Source organism: Papilio machaon, chromosome 28, assembly GCF_912999745.1.
Source record: "Papilio machaon chromosome 28, ilPapMach1.1, whole genome shotgun sequence".
NCBI lineage: Eukaryota > Metazoa > Arthropoda > Insecta > Lepidoptera > Papilionidae > Papilio > Papilio machaon.
In genome coordinates this window covers 2,362,048-2,387,276 of record NC_060013.1, presented here as the reverse complement: position 1 = coordinate 2,387,276, position 25,229 = coordinate 2,362,048, and the positions used below count along the sequence as shown (strand labels likewise).

The 25,229-nt window shown below is 35.5% G+C and overlaps 2 protein-coding genes across 2 annotated transcripts; one reads left to right on the top strand and one right to left on the bottom strand.

Annotated features, from left to right (window-relative positions):
* Nucleotides 1-679: 679 nt before the first annotated feature.
* LOC106712930 (exportin-7-A) lies at nucleotides 680-25,229 on the bottom strand. The gene is made up of 25 exons (XM_045684927.1): nucleotides 24,973-25,229; nucleotides 20,932-21,078; nucleotides 18,892-18,987; nucleotides 18,179-18,282; nucleotides 17,658-17,757; nucleotides 16,863-16,970; nucleotides 15,812-15,936; nucleotides 14,647-14,830; nucleotides 13,521-13,736; nucleotides 13,220-13,366; nucleotides 12,225-12,397; nucleotides 11,550-11,728; nucleotides 10,139-10,287; nucleotides 9,251-9,417; nucleotides 8,436-8,580; nucleotides 7,996-8,146; nucleotides 7,422-7,581; nucleotides 7,130-7,320; nucleotides 6,155-6,284; nucleotides 4,607-4,688; nucleotides 3,957-4,095; nucleotides 3,455-3,532; nucleotides 3,013-3,119; nucleotides 1,764-1,978; nucleotides 680-1,188 (listed from the first exon to the last, which is right to left on the bottom strand). The coding sequence occupies exons 2-25, from the start codon at nucleotides 21,034-21,036 to the stop codon at nucleotides 1,089-1,091; spliced, it is 3,351 nt and encodes a 1,116-aa protein (XP_045540883.1). The 5' UTR covers nucleotides 21,037-21,078; nucleotides 24,973-25,229; the 3' UTR covers nucleotides 680-1,088.
* LOC106712981 lies at nucleotides 21,767-24,001 on the top strand. The gene is made up of 2 exons (XM_014505677.2): nucleotides 21,767-21,872; nucleotides 22,147-24,001. The coding sequence occupies exons 1-2, from the start codon at nucleotides 21,815-21,817 to the stop codon at nucleotides 23,964-23,966; spliced, it is 1,878 nt and encodes a 625-aa protein (XP_014361163.2). The 5' UTR covers nucleotides 21,767-21,814; the 3' UTR covers nucleotides 23,967-24,001.

Below are 25,229 nucleotides of genomic sequence, written 5' to 3'. Positions count from 1 at the left end.
GTCCATCGCAATAAAAAAACATCTAGACTTTTTTCGATGACGTCAAACGTTCAAATATTTTACAAGCAAATTAAAGGCAGAAATGCATTTAGACCAAAATCACTAGATCTTGTAATGAAATTACATTCATTTTTGTTAGGCAGAAAAACTTTACTTTATATTTTTCAATTTCAAATGACAACGAAGACCTTTTTCATTGGCTGAGAATTGCCGTTACCATGGCAACGGCCCATCTTCACTGCTATTGGCTTACAATTTTTGTCCCTCTCTCGTGTATTTTTTTTTTCAATTAATTCACCAAGTTTTATTATTATAAATAGGAAAGATATGCATTGTTTCTATGTAACAAGTAAACTAAAAAACTATTGGAGCGATTTTAAAAATTCTTTCACCATTAAAAAGCTAGATTATCACTGAGTAACATAGACTATATTTAATCTATATATATAAAAGAAAGTCGTGTTAGTTACACTATTTATAACTCAAGAACGGCTGAATCGATTTGACTGAAAATTGGTGGGCAGGTAGCTTAGAACCAGGAAACGGACATAGGATAATTTTTACCCAGTTTTCTATTTTTTATTCCGCGCGGACGGAGTCGCGGGTAAAAGCTAGTACTAGATATTTTTAAATTCGAAACAAAAAAGTATGAAAAATCTATATCGATTTTTGGGTTGTTTCAATTTTTTTTTCAACTTTTTCAACAAAATAACTTATCAATAATTATTTACATGAAATTATATCGAAGTGATGAAATTCGTTACACGAGAGAGAAGGAAGATATAATATATGTGGTGTGAAAGAGAGATGTATATTGAATCAACTATTTCTCTCTTCCACATATATTAAATCTTCAATGTATTTTACATTTCTGTACTAAGATCGATACTTAGTGAAGAATTCTCCACTTAGTGACGGCATTGAGCATTAAAAACGTGAAGATAGACAAAGTTTTCTAACAAATCTGACTAATTGGGAATAAGACAAATTTGACAGCTCACTAGCGTCTATCAAATTGTCATATATTTATTAGTTTTCACAAAATATACGTTTGTATGTATGTATGTATGTATGTATGTATGTATGAGTTATGACGTCATCATGTCGTTGCTCTGCTGAGAGCTGACGTTAGCTCCCTTCAGGAGATCGTTGATGTCACGACGGAAAGTAGACAAGTTTTGTGTGAATCTGAAAAAAATACAACATCATTTAAAGAAACTTTATCTATACTTATATCTCTTTTGTCTGTCTGTCATACACGGACTGTTTCAATGTATACAGCGATTGAAGTCGGTCCGTGTATGGTGGTGTCTTGTTTTTGTTACAAATGCGATATATTGGATGGATTAATGTTTGAAGAATTCTCTAGAACGGTTCAACGGATTTCAATAAAATATGTCACAGATGTAGAACATAGTCTGAAAGAACACATAAGCTACTTACTAGATTTTTTTTATTAATTTTTTTACGGACAAAGTCGCGAACAAAAGGTAGTGTTTAAATAAACTACATTACGTTGGCACGTGAGATAAAAGAGTACTCTTACAACTGACGTGCCAACTAAAACGGCTTTTAATTTACAAACACACAAATTACGTGTTTTTCATAGAATATTAAAGGTTATCGCACACTTGTAAATTAGTCCATTCGTAATTTGCCAAACAAAAATTACGTACGATTTTTTTAACAAAGGACAAGTGCGAGTTAACCTCAAAAAAAATCTTATGAGAATTTTTTTTTTGTTAATTATAGTTTAGACTCACCTATCTCTATTCTTAGTCAATAAGTTAGGTTCAATTCCAGCCATCAAGTTGGAGAACCAGTGCGCCAGCTGAGCCTGTTTATCTCTCGGCTGTCGGGAGATCAGGTCAGCTCGCAGACGAGAGAACTGCTCCTCATTCAGCAGCACCAGACCCAGCAGGGGACGGGACATTGACCACTGGTTGCAGCACTCCTCAAACATTATCACGTTCAATACCTAAATAATAACAAATACAAATTTTTATTTTTTATTTATTTATATTAAATATAATAACTACAGTCAAAATCTGTTATAACGACATCGAAGGGACTACTCATATTGAGTCGTAAAAACCGATAGTTGTAACAACCGGTGACAGGTATTAATAGGAAAGATATGTATATAACATTCAGCCAGGACCTTTGATTTTGGTCAATTTAACCGGTATGTTGTTCTAAACGATGTCGCCATAAACGGTTTTGACTGTATATAACAATAAGTCTTTTTTTATATATGGTTAGCAAACCAGCAAGCTTTCAAAATTCGCCGAAATGGCGAAACGTTCTCTACCTATCTGCAATTTCAGATGCGTTGCCTAATTAATCAATGGAGAAGGGGACACACAGAAATAGAATATTTCCCCTTCCTATGCGTCACCTCATCTGTAAAATCCATCCTCTTCCCATACTTATTTCTGTATTTTAAAATTAACTTTAGAAAGAACTGTATTATTTTTACTATATATGTTAAGTTCGTCGATGGCTCAGGAGTTAAGCACTTGACTTCTAATCTACAGGTCCTGGGTTCAAATCCCGCCATGTACCAATGTGTTTTTATATATACAATTTACATATGTACATTTATCCAAGATTCTAACGATAAAGGAAAACATCGTGATGCTGCACATATCTGAGAAGAAATTCAATGATATTTGTGAAGTCAACTTGCACTGGGCTATAATTGACTATGACCTAGTCACATCTAACTTAGGATAGACTCCGAGACCCTCAATGGTGATGTATACTGAGCTGATGATGATGATGTATTATTATTTGTAAATTATAAAGTTTTATCATGAAAAATTAGTCATTTGTTAGCATGAATTTTTGTAACAATCGACAAAGTTCGTACAGCGCCATCTATCGGATGAAAAGTAAACCAAAAATAACATTAATTTTGATTGGTTAGAGATAGTTACTCATATTCATGGTAGGACAATTGGATTTTCGTTTATCCAGGTTTGACTATATTTAAAGTTAAAATTAACTAACAGTGGCAAGCAGTTGTTGCATAATCTCCGGCCTCCTTTGTAGTACTTCAACAAACATGTTGCTCGTCTCAGGCGGAGGTTGTCTTGGATTCGGTACTTTATTGCTCGCTGAAATTATTAATAACTTAATGTAGCACTCAGAGAAGTTAAGTAACTACTAAGGAAGTTTAATGTAAAATATTTTATTCAGATAAAATTAATTAAATTAAATAATAGTTAATGATTAAATTAATAGTCAACTTTTCAATTAATTAATTCGCTTTTGAAGTTCTCGCCAAGATTTCTATCACAAAAAGATTACATCGTTTAATGTTTTTTTTTATAATTCTCCTAACAGATGGCGTTAAAAATGTAGTAAAATTCCAATCGAATAAAATCTTCTATAAAATATATATTTTTACGTAACAACAGATCTAGAAAAAAAAAGAACTCTGAATACTCACTTTTTTGTACTAATTGTTTGAACAAATATGTCACAATGTGGTCTAATGTTGCGCAACATCCAGTGCAAACGCTTGTATCTGAAACACAACAATTTATTATAATCATTCTTTTTATATAGATGACTAGCTGTTTCCCGCGACTACGTCCGCGTGAATTAAAAAAATAACTTAACAAGTAGACTTTGTTTTCTTCCAGACTATGTTCTACATCTGTGACAAATTTCATCAAGATCTGTTGAGACGTTCCGGAGATACATTCAAACAAACATCCATACATCCAAATATTCGCATTTATATTACTAATATTATTATAAATGCGAATGTTTATATGGATGTTTGTTTGAATGTATCTCCAAAACGGATCAACGGAACTTGATGCAATTTGAAACAGATGTAGAACATAGTCTAGAAGAATAGACTACTTGTTAAGTTTTTTTTTTAATTCACGCGGACGTAGTCGTGGGCAACAGCTAGTGTAATATTCAGTTATAATTGTACTCACCTAATGCAGTCAATCCTTCAGATATAGAAGATAATATATATAATGTAGCTTCAGGTTGTAATGAAGATAGAAATGGCATATGATCTTGTGCTAGACGTTCTAGTAATACATAATATGTCTGTGATAGTTTTGGATAGTCCTGAAAAAAAAAAAATGTTCATTTAGAAAAAATATATATATAACGTCTATTTTATGTTATCTATTAAATTAAAAAAAAAAACATGATATATATCGTCCTTTAGCACATAAGTCATTTAACACCTCATAAGTCATTTTTATTAATTTTTCATGAGACGAAAAAAAAATGTCTTTTTAAAAAAAATCTTTAGTAATTTCTTAATAAATACGCTATTTAGTAGTTAATAAATAATTATATCTTTAGTTTTTTGTCGATTTATTAAATTTAAACTTTATTAGTATAAACTTTATTACATTTAAATTATTATATGATGAATTTTTAGACGCGGAATGAGCTCCATCTATTTAAATTATGTGAAAACTGTCAATTTTTGATTTAAACGATATTATAAGCTAAGGGACGATATTTTAATTGCGATCACACACTTAAGTATACTAAGCCTTTAGCAAAAAGAAAAAAACAAAAAAATATAGTACTAGTATTAAACAATTAAAGGTTCACTTCCACTAACCAATAAATCGCTCTGTGGTATATGCAGAAGTAGTTTAACAAACATATTCAATGCATTATCTAACGCCTCGTCGCCGTACAACCTGAAAAAAAAACAACAACAGTTTTATTAGGAAATCGATAGATGGCGCTGTTATTAAAAATTGAGATTTCCTTGATTTTTTCCTTAGGAAATTAAAAAAAAAATATACACAAAACTTGTACTTTACTAAATACTGTTACGAACGTACAAAGTCACGTGAAACCCTTTACTCAACACTAGATGGCGTTAGAGGTACTGTTGTGAAATTATAAAACTGGAAGTATCTCGAAAACCGGCGGCGCGCGAGCGTGAGAAATGACTCATCTTTCCGGAAGCGTCCAAACCGGTCGATGACGTTCGCGCCTTTTGGAAACGTTCCAGAAAGGAACTTTCTGGAATGGTCTGGGGCTCGACTCGGCCTATATAAATAGCCGCAGGGAGGCGAGCGAGTCAGTTCAGTTTGAGCTACCTTCGAGGCGACTTCGAAGCGACAACCAGCGATACAAGTGAAACCTTCTACTTGGCTACGACCTAGGACATCGTCAATGCTTAGTGTTTGGACCTAGTACTTTGTGTTGGACCTAATGTTAGTCAATAAAGTCTTAAAAAGAGTCAGCAGGTTTTTCTCTCCAAATCCTTCGAACCCTAGCACGTAACAATACTATATGTTATTCATAAAAACTTATGCATTTATAATACAGTCGAACCTGGATAAGCGAGAGTCCAAGGCATGTGACATTTTTCTCGCTTATGGAGGTATTTCGCTATTCCAAATTCGACTAAATTAACATGTTTCACTCGCGGCTTTGTCCGCGTTTTAATTCATGTTCATAATCGTAAAGAAAATGAAAATTGATCTATATTTATACTTTAGTTAGATTTAAATTGAAATTTAAAAAAAATTATGACAAAATAAACTGTTCGGTACAGTTGCACTGTAGTTCGCTACCTTTGAATTTGGCGGTTTTAATTGTTAGAGAAGGTAGGTCGACTCATTTTTATTCTCCCGCACAAGCGGGTAGTTGGAAATTCCTCTCCGCTACGGACGGGCGCAGGGCCTGCGGGGGTCTTGTGCGGGGAAAGGGTGAGTCGACAGAGCGCATCGAGTCAGCATTGGAAGTGGTCGGCAGTTGGATAGCTCATCGGACGTGTCTATTAATTAGCGTACAGGGTCGCTAAATTTACGGTTCCGCGTTCGGTTCGATAAAGGACGCGTCTATAGGCCGCTTACGGGAAGCGGTGCATCGGGTGCATCAGGAGTGCAGCATTGCTGGCGCCTTTAGACTGTATGACTGTGACTTATTCGACTCGACTGACACCGACAGAGTGACCAGGCACCTGCAGGCGGTGAACGGGGCATCGAGTAGGTGAGTGCCAGTTCATATATTTACCATATTTACGCCAGGCCTTGTGATACGTAGTTTAAGGCAGGTTGTGCCGCGGGACCCGAACCCGTCGTGTACGGCACATAAACATTAAAATAATAAATCAACTATTTTTTTTTTATTGTAATGATCATAAACATACCTGAAGACACCAAAATTGGCGTAATTCCCGCAGAGAGCCGCTTTCAGTATACAAAAGCAGACAGATATGCCTTTCAATTTCATAGCGTACATATCCTTCTTATTTACTTCTATTGTAACTATTCTGCTGCCTGAAGTTATAGAAAATAATAATAATATTATAAATGCGAATGTTTGGATGTATGGATGTATGTATATCTCCAGAACGGCTCAAAGAATCTTGATGAAATTTGGTATACATGTAGAATATAGTCTGGAACATAGACTTCGAATTATTTTTTTTTTATTTCGGGAGGACGGAGTCGCGTACGACAGTTAGTATTTTATAAAAATAAAATGCATTTAAGAAAAAAAAAATTCAGTCGAATTGATAACCTCCTTCTTTTTGAAGTCGGCTAATAACAGATTAATTAAGAAAAATAATTAATAGCGCCATCTATTAGTTGCATTTTGTAACCAAGATTAAATTCCATCATTTCATAAGGAGACAAAACTGAAAATCGGACAAAATTATCAAATTAAAAATAAAGAAATTATATATTTCAAATTTAAAATTTCGCAAAAAGAAATAAAAGCATCGGTGGTTCAGGAGTTAAACACTCGACTTGTAATCTACAGGTCCTGGGTTCAAATCCCGCCATGTATCAATGTGTTTTTATATATACAATTTACATATGTACATTTATACAACATTCTTACGATGAATGAAAATATCTGCTGCACATATCTGAGAAGAAATTCAATGATATGTGTGAAGTCAACCCGCACTGGACTATAGTTGACTATGACCTAGTCACATCTAACTTAAGGTAGGCTCTGAGACTCTCAATGGTGATGTAAAGTGAGCTGATGATGATAAAATTTATTACAAACCATCTTATAATATGAAAAATAAACTGAATCCATTGTTGCATTAACCTTTTAAATGCTGAGTAAATCTCTTAACCGTAAATATAACCTTTTAACCGCTACATACCATAAGCACATATAAAAGCTGATAATTCTCTAAACAACAGTATCCCATTGGGTGAGGAGACGTCAAAGTGTAACCGCTGGTTCCTGTTCTGCGCCAACTCAGCGGCCAGCTTCAGCACCGGAGTGCTCAGCTCCGGCTGAGAGAACCACGCCTCCAGACCTCGGAGTAACACCTTCAGGTATACTGGATAACTGGAATTCATAAAAAACAATTCTAGACTCTAGTGATTTTGACTAAACACTTTGCTAAATTATATTTGTATGGGAGCACAGCAGCGCCCCCTACAACTTACATCCAATCAAACAGCATCATGTAAGTGGTCTTTGTGTTAAAGGCGAAGGCTAAACCGCGAAGGTCTCGCGCGAGTCCAATCAGCGTCTTCTTGGCATCCTCAGAGGCGAAGAGAGGACTCTCAGGAGGTCCCAGCAGACCTATTATACTCTCGAACGCAGCTGAAATATATAAATATTTTTATAGATTACATAGAAAGCACACTAGCGCCCTCCTGAAAATATCAAAGTGTTACAAGATCCTTGTACTGTACAGTCAAAGAAACCGCATCTCCGAAGGTCCAACTCCTGAGATGTACTGTACCTGTGAGCGGCATCATGAACGCGTGGAACCTCTCCTCATCCTCGCCGAGCTCCACCATCAGCAGTCGGCCGAGAGCGGTATACAACATGGTGCGGCATCTCATCTCCGAAGGTCCAACTCCTGAGATGTACTGTACCTGTGAGCGGCATCATGAACGCGTGAAACCTCTCCTCATCCTCGCCGAGCTCCACCATCAGCAGTCGGCCGAGAGCGGTATACAACATGGTGCGGCATCTCATCTCCGAAGGTCCAACTCCTGAGATGTACTGTACCTGTGAGCGGCATCATGAACGCGTGAAACCTCTCCTCATCCTCGCCGAGCTCCACCATCAGCAGTCGGCCGAGAGCGGTATACAACATGGTGCGGCATCTCATCTCCGAGGGTCCAACTCCTGAGATGCCCAGGAACGGGAAGTGTTCTGCCTGCGAGTATACAGATTTGATTCAAATATTAGTAAATACGCCATCTAATATTTTTTTTATTAATAAAAGCGCCATCTAGTTTTTCAATCACATAATTTAATCTTACTATAAATGCGAAAGTTTGGATGGATGGATGTTTCTCAGAAGGTATCTCCATAATGACTCAACGGATCTGAATGAAATTTGTCACAGATGTAGAACATAGTGTGGAAGAACACATAGACTAGTAATTAAGTTTTTTTTAGATATATTTGAGGGCGACATCTAGTGTATAGATAATTATACTCACAGTATGATGTGTCAACATAAACTGCACCTCCTCCAATGTGACCAGTTTCCTGACACAAGCGTACCCTCCGCTGAGGTCACTCAGCAGGCCGAGGGTCTTTGATATGATCTGTTCAGACCCGCCCCAGTATTTCAAATTCGTTATACTGTTGACAAAAATATTATTATAGAGTTCAAGATTCAATTAAATCTTGATAAATTCCTTTTTTCAGTCTAACAAATTTTTTTTTAGTAGAAGGAATTTTAGACCACGCAAATAGCTTATGAACGAAGGAGTAACTTAGGCTATTTTTTTATTCTAAGCTGACGAAATCTCAGATAACAACTAATCATTGTATCAATACATGAAGAGAAAACGAGATTTTTTATATTATAAATAAAGTAAGAGGCCACATAAATTCGCCGAAATAGCGAAGCGACTGCTGTCCATAGACATCCGCAATTTTAGGCAACCTACCTCTAATCAACGAAGGAGAGGGGACACAGAAAGGGAAACTTTTCCCTTTTTATGCATTCCTTCCTCCGTTAAAACCATTTCCCCTTCCCATAATTGCCTTACAAGAAAAGGGTGGAAAGGGAAAGGACTAAAATTAGGCTTAAGTTAAAGTTAACATAGCGAATAGCGAGCTTACTAATATTATAAATGCAAAAGTTTAGATGTATGGATGGATGGATGTTAGTTTGAAGGTATCTCCAAAACGGTTCAACGGATCTTGATGAAATTTGTCACAGATGTAGAACATAATCTGGAAGAACACATAGACTACTTCAAAATAATAATTTCGACCAATGAGCGACCAATAAAAAATAGCTAACATCTTCCTCATGAGCACACTGAGGAGCTGACTCTCATCAGCTAGACCGAGCACTTCGCTGAGACGGCGATACACCTTGCTGCTCTTCTGCACCTGCTCACCCACGTAGATCTTACGGAACTGCTCGAAGAACGACATCATAGCCAGCTCCAGCTTCTCGCAGCCACCCTGCATCATCAAATTAACAATTTCAAAAACATTTAATGATCTTTATCATCAACAGTTAGTCAATGTAAAAAAATATATATACTAATCTTTATAAATATTATAAATGCGAAAAGTAACTGTTTGTTTGTTTCGCTTTCACAACAAAACTAATGAATTGATTGAAATGAAATTTGGTACACAAATAGTTTAGATCCTGAGAAAGGACATAGGCTACTTTTTAATACGAATAAAGGTTGTCAAGGGTTGAAAATAGGGGTTGGAAATTCGAATAGAAGTAACGTCATTTTTACAGTAAAAAGCTTGAAACTTTTTTTGGCTGTTAATTTGATATAAATAAATAAGACATTTAAAGTTCGAAAAAATTCCCTCCAAAGTGTAAAGAAAAAAAGGGAATAGGGGATGAAAGTTGGTATTAGTTTATATAAGGTTTATGTGAATGTTTTTTAAATTTAAATTTTTTACAAAGACAGTATTTCACGCGGACAAAGTCGCGGGTTACAGCTGTAGTAGTACAGTCGAACCTGGATAAGCGAGAGTACAAGACACCGTGATATTTTTCTCGCTTATAGAGGTTTCTCTTTAACCAGAGATTCTCGCTTATAGAGGTTTCTCTTTAACCAGAGATTCTCGCTTATAGAGGTTTCTCACTTATCCAAGTAATTCACACCATTAAATTTCTATATTATGTGGGGCTTGTTAGATTACAACCAGACAGACATACCCTGGCCAGCCTGGAGTCGGTGAGGTCCATCAGCTGCAGCACTCTGCAGACCAGCTCACCGTCCATGGCATCGTTCTCATCGCATGTTGTAACTGATGCCCGGCCACCGATTGCTGCACCGATGATGTACACCAACCAAGTTAATTGACCTGAAAATAGAATAGAATAAAATAAAATTTTATTGCCACATAAAATAAATTTATGAAGTAATATTAAGACACAAAGATTAAGGACTTGGCAAAATGTGACCAGCTCAGCTGATACAGGGACGACATCGGCCCTTCCTTGAGTTGGTTTTCAGCAGGTCCCTTTGCTCTCACACCATTTGCACTTAGGTGGTAGGGCAACTTAACTTAATAACAAAAAAAAAATCACGATATACTTCATACACGACGGCCGTTATGATATTTGACATTTTTTTTAAAATACTTTCTCTTGTTATTATTATTTGTTTTTTTGTTGTTATTTTCATGTATTTGTAATTAATTTTTTCTATGGGATTAATATGTTCATAAAAACCAAAGTCCCTTTAAAAATAGAGAAAAAATATATTTTTTTTTTAGTTATTTTTAACAAAATTGGAGCAGCGAATGCGAGTAATGTTGAGAAAAAAAAATATTTCGTACACATGATAACGAAAAACTAATTTTTTAATTTTTTCTCCGTATGTCTGTCTGCAAGGTTGTATTTGTTCCGGATAATCTCGGAAACGACTGGACCGATTTTGATGGAACTTTGTCTGGAAGATAACTGATGTAAGCGGGAATGTTATAGAACGTTTTTTTTTATCTGCGCTGACGAATACCTAATATATTTTATAGTTTTATAAAAAATATGTTTCAACACAATTATTTTTCAATTCACGAGTTTTAAAAAGCACTTTGTTCTAGGATTCTGATTAAAATCAAGTATAAAAATTACATTCAAATTAATTTAATTCTAATAAAAACGATTGAATGCGACACTACAAAATTTTTTTTATTCAGTGTCACCGTCAAAATGATTAAGGATTTTATCCTTTCTTATGTAAACTGTCTAAATTACAATTCATGCCCATCTGTGGACATTACAGGATTTTCCACAGATATGGATTTGAGCACTAATTTTTGAGACCTAGGTTTAGAAAAACCATTTTATTTCTAAGTCTAGTTTCTAAATTTAGTAAAATTACAGTTAATTTTATAACTTTTTGACAGTGGACAGTTTTTTAACATTCGACATTAACAGGAGGGACATTAAGCAGTTACTACTAAATAAAAAATTTCCTAGCTAATATCAAAAATTAACCAAAATACTGAGATAATTATTAAAAATCCACACAAACTGATTTTTTTCAAGAACATTTTGAAGATTATTTAAAAAAAAATCACTGATTAGTAAATATATGAGGCTGTCAAGACGTTGTCAGTACCTTGCAGCACCAGTATCTGCTGCGGGCGCTGCTCCACGCTGTACTCAGCAGCAGCACGGTCAAAGTGCGCCACCAGCAGCTGACATGTCTTCCCGTACTCGCATCTCCCGATCACCGACAGCTGCTCCAGCTGCTGCTGTACCGTGCCCACGTCATCCAGCGGGTCCTCCAGACCTTCACTGATCACAACCACAACGTTAAACACGCTACTTCAATCAGCAAACTGAATTCGACAGCTGCAATTACAGATGCGTTGTCTATCTTCAATCAGACAGAGGAGGGGACGCACAGAAGACAGTCCTGTCCTTAGTAAAATAGACTTTCTATTCCTTCCTTATAAGAGTGGGAAGGGAAAGGAAACTAAAATTAGTTCTCCGGCACCACACTCATCAGACTGTAGTAATTACTTCCACTTGATTCCTGTCTTCTGTGTGGTCGTGGTATCGCAGAGATGTTGCTGATGCTGGATTCTACCATTATTATGTTCTTACTAATATTATAAATGCAAATATTTGGATGGATGGATAGATAGATGTTTGTTTGAATGTATCTCCGGAACGGCTCAACAGAACTTGATGAAATTTGACACATATGTAGAACATAGTCTGGAAGAACACATAGGCTACATACTTCGCGGACAAAGTCGCGGACGGCAGCTAATATTAGTATAAATACCTGACAACAACAGCCACTGAATCCAATCTAGAAGCAATGTATGCAGCAGTAACACCAGGTGCATAAGTTTCCAGCTGGTGAGGCTCTGTCGCCTTCACGTATGGCACCGATGCCACCATACGTTGCCATAATGACAACAAGTAATGCACCGAGTTGGGCGCAAACTGCCACATCTGAAAAATAGTGTCATAACCTTACAGTGAGACAAAGTTATCTGACCCAGTGAGAGTTGCTCATGGTAAGTACTATTTTACTAATATTATAAACTAGCTGTCGCACGCGACTTCGTCTACGCACAATTAAAGAAAAATTAATAGGTAGTCCATGTGTTATTTCAGACTATGTTCTATATCTGTGTCAAATTTCATCAAGATCCGTTCTGCTGTTCCGGAGATACATTCAAACAATTCATCCATCCATCTAAACATTCGCATTTATAATATTAGTAAGATTATCACCCATGGTATTATGTAAGTTAATTTGTTAATATATTTGTATGTATCAAATTTAAATAGTAAGAAATTACTACTAAAATTCAAGTTATAAGTTACAAATTAATTGCTTGAAATTGCAACATTAATGACTTTCCGAAGAAGTTAGGTAATTTTTGCTCATTGTTTACCCCTAAAACACCCCCTCTTTTTATATTAAACTAGCTTTTACTTTTGAAAAACTACTACTACTGCTTTTGAAAAAAAAATAGAAAACGGGGTAAAAATTATCCTATGTCCGTTTCCTGGTTCTAAGCTACCTGCCCACCAATTTTCAGTCAAATCGATTCAGCCGTTCTTGAGTTATAAATAGTGTAACTAACACGACTTTCTTTTATATATATAGATTTTACAAGGATCTTATGACACTTTGACATTACCAGGAGGGCGCCAGTGAGCTGTCATATTTTACTTTACGGGTCAGACAACTTTATCTGTATTTAAAAATGCTCATAATGTCCACTCTATAACTACTATATATAAATCTTTGGTTTATAAACTTACTTGTAAACTCTGCACAGTAAATTTGGCGACGAGTTCAATAAGTCGAGGATAATTGTCAACCATAACCAGCTCTCCGAGTTGATAGTTTGACTTTAAACGGGCGAGTAGACGACAGAACTCGTGATAATTAGCCGGTTCCGATAGACCCTGGAATATATTGACTTTTCTTTAATTAAAAAACGAAAAAAAAAATACAAATAACCCGAGTTCCTCGCTTATGGAGGTTGTCCATCGAGACTAGACACAAAAAAAAAAAACACAAACCTCCACAGTAAAAAAAAACATAAATAAACATACACACCTGCGTATTATCCAATATCCTAAGCACTCCAGCAGCTAATCTATTCAGGAATTTGGCTCGTTCATTATTACTGAACAGACTTCTTCGTACTGATGCCAGTTGTACTAGACATGCCAGCGCTAGACCGGCTAAAGAACCAGCTAAGGAGTGATACAGCTCAAAGAAGAGACCTAATGTTGATGGTTCTAGAAATGTTGGTCGCCATGATGTAGGGATCTGTGGACAAATGTGGCTGATTTATATAGAATTAAAAAAATAATTGAGTATGTTCGCGCTCCAGCGCCTGCTAGTTTATAATAGCAATTCCATAACTTAAAGATCTCGCTATGCGCCTGTCACTTTATAATAGCAATTCTTTAAGTTAACAGTAGCGTTTGCGCCTGCCGATTTATAATCAGCAATTAAACGATAAAAATTATTTGACATTTAAGTTTTAATTCAAAACATGTACATAATTTAAAATTGAACTATTTTACTGGACTTAAGATTTATCTGACTTCGTTAGTTATTTTGTAAAAATTGTTAAATAAAGTGACGTAATCCTAAAATAAGGATAGCTAATTTTATATAGTTAGCTGTCGCCCGCGACTCCGACCGCGAGGAAAAAAAATAGTAGCCTATGTATTCTTCCAGACTATTTCCTACATTTGTGCCAAATTTCACCGAAATCCGTTAAGTTGTTCCGGAGATACTTTGTAACAAACATCCATCCAAACATTCGTATTTATAATATTAGTAAGAAGTGAGAATTTGTGTTACCTGAAATATTCAGGTATTTTAGACTTTTAGCATAAAATTAGAAATAATAATAGTAAATGTAATCAAGTAAAGGTACCTGATCGGTGGTTCAGGAGTTAAGCACTTGACTTGTAATCTACAGGTCCTGGGTTCAAATCCCGTCATGTACCAATGTGTTTTTCTATATACAATTTACATATGTACATTTATCCAAGATTCTAACGATAAAGGAAAACATCGTGATGCTGCACATATCTGAGAAGAGATTCAATGATATTTGTGAAGTCAACCCGCTCTGGACTATGGTTGACAATAGCCTTACTTAGGGTGGGTTCCGAGAACCTCAGTGAAGACATGTATCGAGCTGATGATGATAATGAAAGGTTACCTGTACAGTGCAGAGATCATCTGCAGATTCATCGCTGGTGGTGCCTATAAAATCGAAGGTGAGACAGGCGTGTGCCAGCCGCAGGAGCGCCGCCAGCAGCGCCTGCTGCGCACTCTCACCCAGTCTCAGCGGAGCACCCAGCAGTGAACATGACAGACGGAATATCTCAAACAGCTGGTTGTCTCTGGAATTATTATTAAAACAACAATTAAGAAAAAATTAAAAAATTACAGACACAAAAACTAATGAACCAGTTTGAATTTTTTTTTTTTAATACAGTTGCTCAAAAAGTGGCGTATTGTAGGGACGTATAGAGATCGGGATGTGGGCTATTACATACTCGTGCAGAGAACGCAACTGACAAAATAATGTCTATTAAAAAGAAAAAAAAACAACCAACAAGGTTTTACAACAAAAAAAAAACAGAAGTTTTTATGATACATACAAATATTTCTAAAAAGAAGCTACTAATTTGTTTCAATATCAGATTTAATGATTTGATTCAATAAGTTAGGTTAGGTTTAATTTCATATCAATAAAAAAAATCTACTGAAGACTTGGCTGTATGGCCATAGTTCCTTTTGCCTACCCAAAATAGGTGAAGAAAACAAAAATAAAATCTCTGCTTATATTCTTTAACGGTTGGCGCCATTTTACAAAAATTTTCTTTTTATTATTCTACTAGCTGTCGCCCGCGACTCCGTCCGCGCGGTTAAAAAAAAAATGAAAAATAGATGTTGTCCGATTCTCAGACCTACTGAATATGCTCACAAAATTACATGAGAATCGGTCAAGCCGTTTCGGCGGAGTACGGTGACGAAAACTGTGACACGAGAATTTTATATATTAAGATTAAAAAAAATAGTTTTTCAGTAGACGTGCGGAACAGTCATTACAACTTGTTCTTACTATCAACTTGTAGACATTTGTCTGAACTCTGCAATGACAGATTTTCTACACTTGTTATGAAACATACTATTAATTGCTGGGAAGCTACACTATTTCCGGATAACAGCCTATTTTTTTACTAATTTTTCTTTAATTCTTCGTGAATAAAATCGTGTTAACATCCATCTATTCATAATTACTACATATGGCGAATTTTTATATATCTGGTCAGACTATACAAAGACAATGTTAATATAAAAAAAAAATTCTATCAGACCTGAATGAAGACGCGATCTTCCTGTGCTTTGTGAGCGATCGGCTGGCATCCTCAGACACTTGGTTCATCTCAGACACCAGCTGACACAACAACTGAACACCGATCGTGCAAATCTCCGCTGGACCCTGGACCAAAAGAATTTTATATGTTTAAGGGCAAAAATAAATTGATGATTTTTACTTTTTTATGTTAAAAGGTACCTCTTAGTTTAGTTAACGACATGCAATAAACAAAAATACACATTTATAAGTGTAAATGTTATTTTTTGCTGAAGTAAAAAAGGTCTATGCGAGCTATTTTCCTATATGGTTGAAACTTTGAGTGTATCTCCTATAAAGTTGTCAATTAGTACATTGGCCCTTATTCTTAGGAACCATTGATATATAGACAAACCAAGAATATAAAAATCTTGTGTTTCAATCAACTTCTTTATTACATGATTAATGTTTAAATAAATTACTTTCATGTTTTTGGTCAAAGTAAGTTATATTGTTACCCGTAGACTCAAAAACTTTTTTTTTTATAAGCGAAGGGGGCAAACGAGCAGCGAGAACACCAAGGTGTTAATCGACATCTGCAATACCAGAGAAACCGCAGAGTTGCCGGCCTTTGAGATGGTGAACTGAACCAATTTTGTCCAGTAAGGTGACATTAAATTAATATTTTACTTGTAAGTGTCATATATATAGTTAGTATGTGTTTTATTATTTGTTCAATGTATATAAAATATAGAGCGTAGGTGGCTCAGGGGTTAAGCACTTGACATGCAATCTGCAGGTTCTGGGTTCGAATCCCGCCATGTACCAATGTGTTTTTCGATTTTCGATTTACATATGTACATTTATCCGACGTTCTTACTGTGAAGGAAAACATCGTGATGCTGCACATATCTGAGAAGAAATTCAATGATATGTGTAAAGTCAACCCGCACTTGGCCAGCGTGGTTGACTATGACCTAGTCACCCCTAAATTGGGGTAGGCTCCGAGCCCCTCGGTGGGGACGTATAGTGAGCAGATGATGATGATGATGATATAAAATATGAAAGTATACCTGAAGGAAACTGGAGACATCATTCATGACGTTACGGAAGACATATTCCTCTTTGATCATATCAAACCAGCCGAGCTTCGTGATACGAGCAAACAGAGAGACAAGCGACTGAAATGTAATATATATACATTATTATATTTATATCATACTAGTTGTAGCCCGCGACTCCGTCCATGATGAATTAAAAATAAACTTAGTACACTATGTGTTCTTCCGGACTATGTTCTATCTGTGCTAAATTTCATCAAGATCCATTGAGCCGTTCTTGAGATACCTTCAAACAAACATCCATCCATCCAATCCATCTAAACATTCGCATATATAATATTTGTAAGATATAATTATCATTATAGGTTGATTAAGAATATAAAAAACCTAGGCATATTGCAGAAAATTGTGGAAGTAATTTCTTTGCATATAAGATATAGAAGACGATTGAAGCACCTCCATTTTTATATTCTAGTTAATTCTATCTTACTAATATTATAAATGCAAATCTTTGTATGGATGAGTATTTTTTAGAAGGAATCTCTGGAACGGCTCAACAGATCTCGATGAAATTTGGTATAAATGTGGAACACTGTCTCGAGGAAGAAATAGGCTACTTAACAAGCCTTTTTTATTTCCACGCAGACAAAGCCGCGTGTAAAAGCTAGTAATAAAATAGATAACTATTCATAGATTAATAAATGGAAATCCCTAAAAATTTCATTTTGATGTCCACAGTTAAAAAGTTCTGGAATCACTGGAATGTCTGGACTAAAAAAAAATCTTCTAAAACAAAGTACTACATACCTGTACAACAAAAGTGGCCAGTTTAGGTCTTGTAGCGAGATAGTTGAGGACATAATTTCTTATGTCTAGCCTCTGCTGCACAGATAGACTGGTTGTTGATCTGGACAAAGTAACATTTGATTGCATCAGTATAGTGGCTGATAGAGATGTATCGGAGAGTACTGTTTTTTTTTCTGTCTATGAATCCGCTGAATACTGTCACCGAAATCCGCCTAAATATTGAAGCGACCGCTGCCCATAGACATTCGCAATCGCAGATGCGTTGCCTACCTTTAATCAACGGAGAAAGGAACGCACAGAAAGAGGATATATCCCTTACTATGCATCCTCTCCTCCAAGAAATCCCCATTCCATTCCCATCCTTTCATTTATAAGAAAATTGTTGGAAGGGTAAGAGGACTAATTAAACCTCCGGCACCACACTCATTAGACGAAACGCGGAATTACTTTCACTTGACGCCTGTCTTCTGTGTGGTAACGCTACAAAGGGAAAAAGGCAAAATAATCGTAAAAAAGTTTACCTGCTTAGTAGTTTAGCTAGGGTAGTAGCTGCCAAGAGTTGGGAGTAGCTGGAATCAGCTCTCTCCAACAGTGCCTGACACTTGCTGAGGGTATCCGGAGATTCCTGTATAAAAAAAATTTGTAAAGTCACAAAACAGACCAACTGTAAAAAAATCTGTGACTGCAACGGCTCCAACAGATGTTTAACTCTGTCTCCATACTATCAACATTGATTATGAGCATTTGAAACGGATTGGCCAGTTAACCATTAGACACTACAGCCATGAGAGAGCCTGAACTCTATATATTTTTAGCAAAAGGTGACAAAAAAACCAATCAGGTACTTACATTCAAAGTCAAGTTCAAATAAAAAATAAACAAAGTGACTATACATGCAGATAAAGAGAAAATTTAGCTTTTGCAACCAAATCCAATGAGATGGGGAAGAGGCCTCAAATTACACCTTCATGTCTGTCTTCTGTGATTGTGTTATTACACCAGTCACTTCATTAGTACAACAGATGTAATTGTGAACTCTACCACTGTTAAAAAATATACAAAACTTAACATCGTGATGCAACCTGCAGATATCTGTGAATAAATTCATATGTGTGAAGTCAACCCGCACTTGGCTTGGTTGACTATGGCCTAGTCACCCATAACTTGGGGTAGGCTTAGAGCCCCTCAGTGGGGATGTATAGTGAGCTGATGATGACAAGACTTATGTATTTACCTGGAACGCAACAACCGCCTTCTCCGCCTGCTCCCTGATGATATGATCCTGGGAGTCATACAGCTGTTTGCACAACAACTCTATCTGACGCACCTCCTGGACAAATATTTACAATTGAACAGAGAAATTTGTAACCCTTATTAAGGATAAAAGTAAAATGTGTCACAGTTATTTCTATTTTCAATCAAAAACAAAACTATGTTATTATTATGAACTACGATTGAATTTTGACCAATAGGTGATCACTAACATTCATATATTAAACCTCTATTCCACTAGCTTGAGACACTGCCCTCATTGAAACTCTATGCGAGTTGCTAAAATTGAGCCAATGAGGTCCAAAATTGCTTAAAAGTTCCTAGAGTTATCATCGCTGAGGAACTCAAGCCTTGGTTTATTTAATAGAGAAGATTTAAATTAAAAAGACAATCAAACCAAAGTTGTAAACACTGGTTTCCGTTTTGATAGTGTCAGTTGGTGACATTGTCCTTTTTTGTAACAACTAACCTCAAAATATCACATTTGTAAATATGAAAAATAAAATGTTAAAACATACAAATTAATAATCTCCTTACAGTCATTCTTGAAAAATTATTATCTTACTAATATAATGCAAAAGTTGAGATGGATGGATGGATGTTTGTTAGCAGGTGTCTCCAAAACGGCTTAACAGATGTCAATGAAATTTGGCATAAACATAGAGCATAATCTGAAAGAACAGATAGTCTATTAATTGAGTTTACTCCAAGCCGACGGAGTTGCGGGTGACAGCTATTAAAATAAAAAAAATGTATGTAAATACATACACGATTACTCTGATAGGACACCAAATAGGTTCTGAAACTAATCCCAGTAATTGTCCATTTCATACTCAGTGAGAACCTGTTGCATTTGATACAACTACTACATGTGACTACTGCCTATCTACAGTCAAACCTGGATAATCAAGAAGTGTATAAGAGGGAAACCTTTATAGGTTAGTTATTGTCCATTGCAAAGAAACCTCAAAGCTATATAAATATTACTGTCCCTTGGACCTCCTTTTTCTAGGTTCGACTGTACTAAATTTTAATTTATTCTTCCCAAGTAGGTTTAGAGGCCGAGGTGTAGGCAGGTATCCAGCCGTAAAAATGATGCCAAAACTTTAAGATTTATAAAAACTTTGTGAGCCGACCCCATGTGAGTGGGATAAGGTCAGAGAAATTATGATTTAAGAGTAACTCTGTTTAAAACCTTTTTTACTGTTAAAAAGAATGTTGGACTGCAATTATCTTGGTAATTACCCTTTTTAATATGAATTCCTTTTACTGAAAACCTATTAGCACATACACCTACCAAAACAAATATTAACATTAAGATATAAAAAATCTGTACACTTAAATTTTATATTTTAATTACTACATCGTATCAAACTACAATTTTTGAAGACTTTTGCAAGTTATTAATACAAATTCAATATGAATTAAATTGTTACACTTATATAAGGCAGTTATTTTATTGCATTATGAAAATTAAACTGTTCACATAGAAATCAGAAGTAAATGATTAAATTTCATCATTGTTTTATAACTCCTTTAAACTTGGAAATATTACATGAATGTGTAATTTGAATAACTAACGATCTGTTAAAAACTCAATACATACTATATCATGAATGGTAAAGTGTAGACGAAATTATTTATGACAAAAATACAACACACATGACGATTACTTTCAAGGGTATATCGTTGTCAACATTGAAGTATAACCAAAATGCCGGTATATTTACGTTGCTTGAGTTTATTTTTCTTATTCCGATCGTTAAAACATTAAGTTTGATGTATGTTACAAGTAAAATATTATCAAAAAACTTTAATTCGGCACTGCAATACGCGGTACCAAATGCCGAAATATTCAAAGTGACTAAACTTAGATCGTGTAAAAGTGTTAACTTTTTAATTTGAACAGATGGTATATTATATTATTGTGTGTGTGATTTTTTATAAAGTTGTGTTTAATTCTGTTAAAATGTAACAAAAAACGCAATATTTTGATACTCACCTGTTCTTCAGCCATCTTTGTTATTTTCTCGCATCTGGAATGACGTTTCGTTATGAAGAATAACCAATTTGTGTTATCATGGGCAATGGACATTAATCGTTGCATCCAATTTTTTTTTTAGAATAAAAAATAATTCTAAATACCTTACTGAAAATAAAAAATGAATTAAGTAAAACGGAAATAAAATAAAACAACTATTGCCAATTTTAACACAAAAGTACAATTATTTTGCAAGTTGTGCTTAAAAAGCAATCAATGTATCGAGAAGTTTCGACTAAAGATAAATTTTGAAAATGAAATGAAGCATTCCTTCTTTATTTAGGATTTACTTACATATAACAAATAGTTTTAATTTCAACTATAGCTGTGTAAACACCAACAGAATAAAATAAAGAAGACTTAGGTCTTAAAGTATACTATACAATCCAACTGAAACCATTGACCTCCATAAATATGAACAGGCTGCTGCACGGAAATAGCAGCTTCTGCTTTGTTCCTTAAAAGAGCCTGTTACTAATAGTTAATTCTATTTTAGTTCGAATCCTCAGCACCGCTATCAACCGCCATCGTCGTCAGTACAAAAAAGGCGAAAACTAAATAGGCAAAAAAAAACAAGCAAAAACAAAGGTCAGTTGGTCATGGGAATATAAATATGACTGGCAAAAAATAGAAGAAAATAGAAGAAAATTACGATAAAATTATCTATGAAAGAAGAAACAAAAGAATAATGTGACAGATCAATATGAAAATGATTTAAGAAATGTAAAAAAAAAATCGTTTTTCTCCAATTCCAGAAAATGTAGGAAAAATATTTAAAAAATTGTACAAATTATATTTTTTTCGGTACCGGTGCATAAATAAAATTAATATATAAAATACAATCATGAATATTAGAAATCGAACCAAAGATGTAGGTCTGGCTCTATTGAAATTGGAAAAATGTAAGTATCAAAAAATTTCGAGATGTTTAATTATTTTGAAGGATAGACAATCGTAAGGTTTTAGACCCATCCAGTATTTTTTAAAACTACCTGTCAAGTTCCGCGATTTGGAATTGGTTAACGTACAATAATTTTGAATTAAAATACAAGAGAGCAAGTTTGTTTGTCGTTATGGCATAAAATCATTCATCGATATAGCAAATTCTAAATCAATCAATTTTTTCACAATTTACGTTTATAAAAATTTGTTATAAACCATGTATAACTTTTACAGTGTCTCTGCAGAAGTTGCGAAGAAAAAGTACAGTAAGCGGCTCTAAAGATTCCACCCCTGAAAATGAAAACTGCAAGAAATGTAAGCATTTAATTGAAAAATCGTTTAGTAGTGATAGAGAACATGTGTTGGGTGTCGCCTTTGTCGACAAGGATGAAAGGAAAGATAAATTGGAAACTATAGTTGAACAACCATTGGTGGAGGCGGAGCCTAGAGTTGAGGGCATGGACGCACCGCCAAAACTGTTTGGTAGCGAACGGTTCAAGCAACCGCTGGACCGTCGACTAAAGAGTTTTGACTTAAGCAAATTGACTGGATTAGATGATCTCGCCTGTAAGTTGATGAACGTGCCACCATCACAAATTGACAGTAAAATATTGGGTACATGTCTCAGCGCTCGCGTCGTAGACTTTGATAAATCACAAACCTATCCAGTAGTTGAACATTTTGCATGCGATGTACCGGAGTATATCGGACAAACGGTTGATGGTTTTTGTACCAACGAGGATACGGATATTGTGAACATAGTCAAATATTCCAACTTGACGCCGCTCTACTATAGGAGCTATGATCTGCACCTGGAATCGGATTCAGATGAAAAAACATTTAAAGCTGAGAAATCACATCCTCTGCATCTCGACGTAGAGTTTAAAATGTCTATTGAAAAAGATATTATGATTCAAGATTTGAATTTACACTCGTTTCCTATCAGACAAGAATTTATAGCTTACAATATGATTGTACCACCGCCTTTGCCCCCCAATGACACCTCTATATCGAGTCGAATGGCAGACGAGGAGGAAATCTACGACAACAACCGCCGTGATAAGACGATCCCGCCTTACATGAGAGATTCTAAGTTTGGCCGGAAGTCGCAGGAATCGAGCACAGAACAAAAAAGAAGCGAGGACAGTTACAGAAATTACTTATCCACATTATCCGAATCCGCCGCCATTCAGGAATCCTTAGGTACGGGGAAAGTCAGCAGAGGCAAATCCGCGAAGCAGGAAATTCCCCTCTCTGAGCTATTAAAGCAAGTGAGACAGAGAAATAAGATCGCGCAAGAAATGGACAAGAAAAAATTAAAATTTGATGCTAGTCGATTTTTTAGCAAATCCACGTGCTTCCCGCCGTTAGACCTCCGTCCCAAGTCTGCGACATGCCCCCCCAAAGCCTGCCCGCCCCGCAAGAAGGAGGCGCCCCCTAGGAAAGCCATGCCCTGTCCTCCGCCGAAGAAGCCTCCGTGCCCTCCACCAAAGAAGGGTCCGTGCCCGGTTAAAGCTAACCCGTGCGATCCTTGCAAACCTCCCCCACCCTGTCCTTCTCCGAAGAGCCCATGTGGCATGTACACTGGTAATAAATTCAAAGACACGATCACATTGATTCTTTGCGGTTTCAATCCATGTAACATTTTACGAAACAACATTGGGTTACCTCTGCTATGGATTTTGTCCAATAATCTTGTAAAAGATACTACAATCCACACTCTTTCTACTACTTCTATAGCAAACTCTAAAGCTCTAGCAGTGAAGTCTTCTCACAAATCTTGTTCTAAGAACACGTCTGATGAACTATCTTTTAAAGTTTCTAGAATTCTGATGGTTCCTGATTTAGGAAAAAAACAAAGGGATATAGAGAAGGTTTATTTAGCAAGGAGTTATGAGCCGTGGGCACCTATCCCGTCTTGGCCGATGACCAAAAAAATGGAAAAAAAGAAATTGGTTTGCCCCAAGGAAGGTTGCAAGTTGCCCAAAGTTTTGCCCGGAAAGCCCTGCAAGGAGTTCCCGTGCTCTTTCAATGCTGCTGATCGAAAACGTTAAGTGAAATAAATAAAATTATTTGGCAGACATATTTTAACATGGAATAAACAAATATTTGCAAATTTTTTAATCATTTAATCCAGTGTTCCCCAAAGTGGGCGATAACGCCCCCTTGGGGGCGTTTGAAACCTAGGAGGGGGCGATAAGGGACCCAAAAAATGGGGGGCATTGAAATTAATTAAAGTAATGAAATTGTGGTTTTTAAGTTTTAGGGCTGAATAAAAATTAGGGGGCTCTGAAATATAATTGATTTTCAAAGGGGGCGGTGAAAGAAATAAGTTTGACAATCACTGATTTAATCCAATAAAAAAAGATTTGTTTTTAAAATTACATGCCTTTTTTTAACAATTATCTGTTATTGGTTCAAACACTTTCATTATTTTCTCTCTTTTTTTGGTAAGCCAATAAGTCGTCATAACCTAAGCGCAAAATTGTTTTAATTTCTTGATTTCGTTATTTTTTTTTCGTTTTTATACATAGGGGAAATACGGGATATCGGACAAAAGTATGTTTTGAACTAGCACATGACTATTGTTTAAAAGTTAAGTAGCACTATAAAAGATTCTAAGAAATTTAATTATCATGCATTTACTATGACCGTTCTATTTGTCATTTTAAAGATAAGCCCTGGAAATTACCTGGACATCGTACTATTAAACCTAAACGAACTGTTTTAAGGTTTTAAATTCAACGTGAAAGTTAAACAGGAAATTAACGCCGTTTTCTAGTTGTTTTGTAAACTAATAATAATGAAGGCGTTTCAAATTAAATTTGCAATTGTTTCTATATTTGGAAATGAATGGACAAAAGAGATGTCACGTATTTCAAGTCAATAAATTATAGTTAATTTGAAAAACTATCCATTAGGCTATGAATAAATATTTGCATGAATGAATTAGGATGAATGTTAGAAGGAATTTCAAATTTGGTTAGATTACAGCGAAAAATTTAAATGTAAAAATACTTAGCTCTAACATAAACGTTTTAGCATTTTCGAGCCACTTACCTCTATCGATATCCGCTGAATATCTTTGGGAATGACAGCTTTTGCTTCGTTCCGACTTGAAAGCCGCCAGTTGAAGTTAGTGTCGGATATCTATAATTAGGATTAAGTCGAATTTCCAATACCACTACCTACCGCTACCATAAGCGCCAACATGGCGAAAATCATATAGGCACAAAATAACACTTCTTATATAGGACAAAGGCATATGATAGGAGGTCACATTCATAACAAGACTGTTTTTTCGTCTATGGTCACAA